We start from the raw sequence: 5,620 nt of genomic DNA on the forward strand, positions 1-5,620 counted from the left end.
TGTGATTGGATTCAGTGGTTGAAGACGGTTTTGCTTCTCTGACAACTGTTGCGTGTTCTTTCGTACTCTTTCCGCCGCTATAAAAACCTTTTCGTTTCTTGGCTGTGTAAATGGTACAGTCTTTCTTCAGGTGACCGTCCTTTTTACATTCATAGCATGTTACTTTTTGTTTAGGGGAAAACTTTGCAGACGATGTACCGTAGTATGTTTGTAGGACTTTCTGTTTGTCATCAGTATATTTCACCTTATCGTCCGAGTCTTGTCTGCGTTTAAATTCGTCAATTAGTTTGCCTTTTACCAATTCTAGTGTTAGATCTTTTTCATCCCTGGTTTCCAATGCTATTATTAATGTTTCATAACTTTCGGGAAGGCTACACAAGATAAGTGCAACAACTAAGTTTTCTTTCAAGGTTTCGCCCAAACTTTGTAAACGCTCTACGATATTTAGCATATTTTCAAGATGGTTTTCCATATTTCCCGATTCAGCTAATTGGCTTCTGCAAAGTCTTTTCAAGAGGAATACTTTACTACATAACGTACTTTTCTGATGATAGCTTTTAAGAGCTTTCCAAACTTCCGAGGCTGTAAGTTTATTACGTATATGCATGAGTTGAGAATCTTCCACTAGTAGTCCAATAGTAGCTCTAGCTTTCCCGTCTTGTTTCTTCCAAGCAGCCGTTACCGGCTCTGGTGGATCGTCTTCTATGACATGCCATAAGTCATCTTTAATTAACTGCATTTCCATTTTGAATTTCCAGGTCTGATAATTTGATCCATCCAGCTTTGCGAACATTGTTTTCGTCATGTCTGCCATTTTGTCTACTACAGTCTACAGCAGGCTCAGGCCTCTAATCAAAACCGTATTACGGGCCTTGGTCAAACTAAAAACGTCTTAAACCGCGTAATAAGTCAAAATTACTGGTTCCTTTTTGTCTCAACACGTACTGTGCCCATAACCTATTGAATTATAATCGTTGAATAATCAAAAGGAGTTAGTTTTAGTTTTATCAAAAGAGATTCATTTATTAGGATACAATGACTCGACAAGGACGGGTCTAGAAGAAAAACACTTACAGTACAAGTAAAATATTATAGAGATATATATTGATTCTTAGTGGTGTGGTAGCGCCATCTGGTGTCTTAACTTTGTACTACCAACAGTTTAACCCTAACAAAATATAAAGGCAAGCAAACTATGGACATAAAGGATAAAATCTCTGCGGAAGATGATTCAAAGTCGATATATATTACAGTTTGTAAATCGTTCGTAGTCAAAAACAATTGGTGTCAACTGTCAAGAATGACGAAATTAAAATTCTGGATCTCCAGAACTTAAAATGCTATTGATACTGAAAATAAAACAATTATGGATTAAAATATAAGTATTTTTGCGGCGGAATCCTCATTTTAAATCAGTGTTTGGAAGGACGCTTATATCGAATTTCACTCGGGAAAACATTTATATAAGCTAAAATTGGCTAGGCTTTCGGGATCACGATTTATCAACGCGTCTTTCAAGTTCATATTTGTTGATCTTGACTCACTTTGAACATAAATTAAAGATGTATAATGAAGGATTAAATTAACATTTTTCGATGTGTTGCATTTTAAGTAAATGAAGAAGTATTTTCTATTATTGTTCTCCAATAGCAATTTTGAGCCGAGCTTGAGCTTAATGTGTTAAATTTGAAGAAAAGTTCAAAACTTTTTCGTAAGCGTACGTTTTGCCTATTGGTCGTAAAAGCTATCCAGGGAGTATTTTCCCTTCGATTTCGGTAAAATTAATTATGGAAAATATTAGGTTGCCTAAATATAGCTTTACCTTCTCGGGATTTTATGATAAGAGCCTTACAGCTGCGTTATATAGATAGAGGAGTTTTCAATCTATAAAATTAAAATGAGCCCTTTAAGTATTCATTTGAAGGTACCAAACATAAATTAGGACGTTTTTAAGAAAACTGTTCAAAATTAGAGCTGTTCCAAGTTAGGACTACTGAGTATTGACCCCTAATTGAATGTTTTCCCGTTTACTGCATGACTTTTAGACGAACATACCAACAAGGGTGAACCAGCACAGAAAAAAAAAATCTCCAAAGTGTAAACTTCATGAAGTTTTTTATGGTCTTGAAGCCTAGAATCAGTCTCGAATTTCATCTGAAGAGATAAACAGAGACAGTATTCACGCACACATTCGTACAGATAACGTCTCTCTTTTAACTCCATAAATTTAAATTGAACTGAATCCTAAAATCAGAGAGATAAAAAAACTAATAAATCCTTTTAGAACTATCAAACAATCGCTCGCTTCGTTTTAAAGCTCTTTCAGCTTTTCAAAGGCTAGAATTAGCAATCAAGATATTCTTCCAATTGTTGTAGCTTTCTTAGTTAGTAAAATTATCCACTCATGCATCGGTATCCTTAAAGATGCGATTTCGATACGATAAAAATGGGGAATTGTATTGCGCAAATGAGTCGACGACCCCTGCAGTTACCCTAAATATTTCTTCACCAACCGTATTAAAGTTTTCATTAGCCGCCAGATGAGGAGAAGAATGAGTGTCTTATGGTATTTTCCAGATGTATCGTGAGAGACCAAAATAATTTTCTCATATTTTGACCATTTTGGTGAGATGCCGATCTTTTAACTATAAGTTTCAGTAATTTATGTAACGCGTATCCTCAAAGAAAATGTAATGACTGCACAAAACATATTGTTTTTTTGAGTTTTCGAAATCATGCTAAAATAATTAAATCTTAAAGTAAGCAATTCATCAATTCGAGTAACTTTATTTGAAAACAAAGTAAGAAACGAGCGCGTATTGTTACAATAAAACGATAGCATGAAATTGTAATGATTACTTAAATGGAAAACAGACATAAGACTTCTTAGCCACACTACGATACATCAAAATGGATTAAATGACGGGATTCAAATTAACTTTAACCACATCGTAAAGATAAGGTGCTTCTTTCATTCTGATGTAATAGCATCCATGATAATTCCCCGAATCTTCCAATTTGGTCAAAATAATGGAACACTGTTTATTGGTAAACTGAGTTTCATGATCAACAACGTCATTGTTATGAAAACCAAACTCCTTCTTCAGGTGATCAATTGGTTCTTCCCATTTTACACTTAATTCCCGCCTCATTGCTTCAGAATATGGGCCATAAATCGCTTCGTTAGCGGAAAGAGGCATTGCAGATTCTTTTTCCAATTTGACACAATTGAAGTGTAGCTCTGAACTAAAATTATCATTCGACACGGGTTCAGCTTCTTTCTTCATTTCCTCAGAGGTTATGGTTGAACATATGGTATTAAATTTACGCTCAGAAAGTCCTTGGTTGAAGTTGGAACCGATACGTTCTGAACGAGTACAATTCGACTCTGTTGCATTTCTGGGTTCATCAGGATCTTCTTTCTTCATTTCCTCAGAGGTTATGGTTGAACATATGGTATTAAATTTACGCTCAGAAAGTCCTTGGTTGAAGTTGGAACCGATACGTTCTGAACGAGTACAATTCGACTCTGTTGCGTTTCTGGGTTCATCAGGATCTGATTCAGAATGAATTTCGACAAAGTCTCCAACAGCAGTTGATCTACTTTCAGACCAAACATCTTTAGAATCTGGAAAATTCGATTCAATGTTTCCCTGATTTGGCTTTTCAGAATTGTCTTTGGTATAAATACGTTCACGCTTGATGCTTCGACAAATATTTTCGTGGGAAATTAAAGACTCACGACTTTTGAAAACTATCATACAAAATCGGCATTTCCGAATAAACTTTGAAGGACCATATTTGTTTTTCCCTTTGGACGCGACAGTTTTCTTAATTTTTCGCTCAACTCCAGATTTTGATGGATGACGACTAACAATGTGAGCTCTTAAACTCTGCTTTGACTTGGCTGCGAAATCACAAAAAGAACACTTGAAAGGACGCTCGTCACTGTGAGTCGCGACATGTGTCTTTAAACTCCCACGTATCCGGGTACGGTAATCGCAAGTATCGCATTTGAATGGACGTTCATGACTGTGAGACGCAACGTGCTGCTTTAAATTCCCGCGAATTCGGGCGCGGTAATCGCAAATATCGCATTTGAACGGACGCTCATCACTGTGAGACAAGATGTGGTTCTTCAAAGTCCAGCCAGTTCGGGCGCGGTAATGACAAATATCGCATTTGAAAGGACGTTCAAGACTGTGAGTTGAGACGTGTGTGTTTAAATTCGACCGAAAATGGGTACGATAATCACAAATATCGCATTTGAATAGACGCTCATGGCTGTGAGTTGAGACGTGTGTCTTTAAATTCGACCGAAACCGGGTACGATAATCGCAAATATCGCATTTGAACGGACGTTCATCACTGTGAGTCGTTAAATGTCTCTTTAATTTATCACGTGTTCGGGCGCGGTAATCGCAAATATCGCATTTGAAAGGACGCTCATCACTGTGAGTCAAGACGTGTTTCTTTAAATTCGACCGAAAATTTGTACGATAATCACAAGCATCGCATTTGAATGGACGCTCATCATTGAGTCGCGACATGTTTCTATAAATTCCTTCCGCACTTGGGCATAATGTTTTCATTCATATGTAATCGATAGTGGATACTGAGCGTTGAAAGGAGATGGCTATTCATGGAAAAATGAGAATAGCATACAACAGTTGTCTTTCCAGTTCACCCAAGGATTTGCAAACAGAGGGGTCCCACTAATTCAGTTTTTTTTGTTCCTGAGCCAGTGTAAGCTAAAGCCAGTGTGCCGCACAGCTTGGCTTAGGAAACTGGTCATGCATAGGGTTATTATAATAATCAATTAAGTGAGTTAAATAATTAAATGTACAAATTAAATATTGAGATGGCAACGTAATAACAATTTAAATTGTCCAACAATGAGGGCTTACGTGACAGACACAGGAAGGGCATTCCAAGAAACTATAGTGCGATATTAACCTCAGTATTGTAGTGATGAAGAATTATCTCCTTGCGCTGTCACTCTGTTTGAAATGGCCGATATGATAATGACCAGGGGATTCCAGACCTCACCCAATATGTAAGTAGCCGATCAAAGAGGCAGGTCAAATATTAAACTGTCCATTAGTCATGGAGACCTGGATTAATATTTTGACATTATTACCTTGAATTTGAAGCTCTAGGATAACGTACTTTCCCTTGCTCGCTCGCAAAAATCTCTTTCAGAAAACAGAGCAGACGACACACACTGTTCAGATTTAAAGAGCAGGTGCGGAAATAAGCTAATATGTTTCTTAAAATTAGGGAACAGCTTTTTTACATGAAATTATCATTATTGATAGCCGGGAGTGTGGCGCACTCCTGTAAGCCAAGCGTCTGGGCGGCAAAGTTTGTGGGAATAAGACACATGTCGGCGATCCTACCCTATAGGCATGGACGAAGGATGCGCGTGAAAAACATTCGACGCTCAACAGGATGTGCAACTCCCTATACTAAAAAGTAGACTAGTCGATACTAGCGCCGCCTGGCTACCAGCGCTGGAAACCCTCGCGGGAAAAATAAAAAATACTGGACATAAGAAAAAATCCCTCTGTTTTGCTTCTAGCAGACGACGCTAAAGAAAAAAATTTACGGTAGCGACTAG

At 37.5% G+C, this 5,620-nt stretch overlaps 1 protein-coding gene across 5 annotated transcripts; it reads right to left on the reverse strand.

The window, feature by feature from the left end:
• Window positions 1-2,785: 2,785 nt before the first annotated feature.
• LOC149613981 (uncharacterized) lies at window positions 2,786-5,342 on the reverse strand. 5 transcript variants are annotated; one of them, XM_089858037.1, is made up of 3 exons: window positions 5,141-5,155; window positions 4,957-5,044; window positions 2,786-4,636 (listed from the first exon to the last, which is right to left on the reverse strand). In XM_089858037.1, exon 3 carries the CDS (start codon window positions 4,590-4,592, stop codon window positions 2,916-2,918), a length of 1,677 nt encoding a protein of 558 aa, XP_089714163.1. In that variant the 5' UTR covers window positions 4,593-4,636; window positions 4,957-5,044; window positions 5,141-5,155; the 3' UTR covers window positions 2,786-2,915. The 5 variants fall into 5 exon arrangements, with proteins under 5 accessions (XP_089714163.1, XP_089714164.1, XP_089714159.1 ...); XM_089858038.1 differs by lacking the exon at window positions 4,957-5,044 and having other exon boundaries at window positions 5,141-5,342; XM_089858033.1 differs by having other exon boundaries at window positions 4,957-5,342.
• Between the last annotated feature and the right edge of the window lie 278 nt (window positions 5,343-5,620).

Source organism: Phalangium opilio, unplaced genomic scaffold (genome assembly GCF_054372755.1).
Source record: "Phalangium opilio isolate 3A_F unplaced genomic scaffold, DU_Popi_V2 ptg000230l_1, whole genome shotgun sequence".
In the NCBI taxonomy this organism is placed as follows: domain Eukaryota; kingdom Metazoa; phylum Arthropoda; class Arachnida; order Opiliones; family Phalangiidae; genus Phalangium; species Phalangium opilio.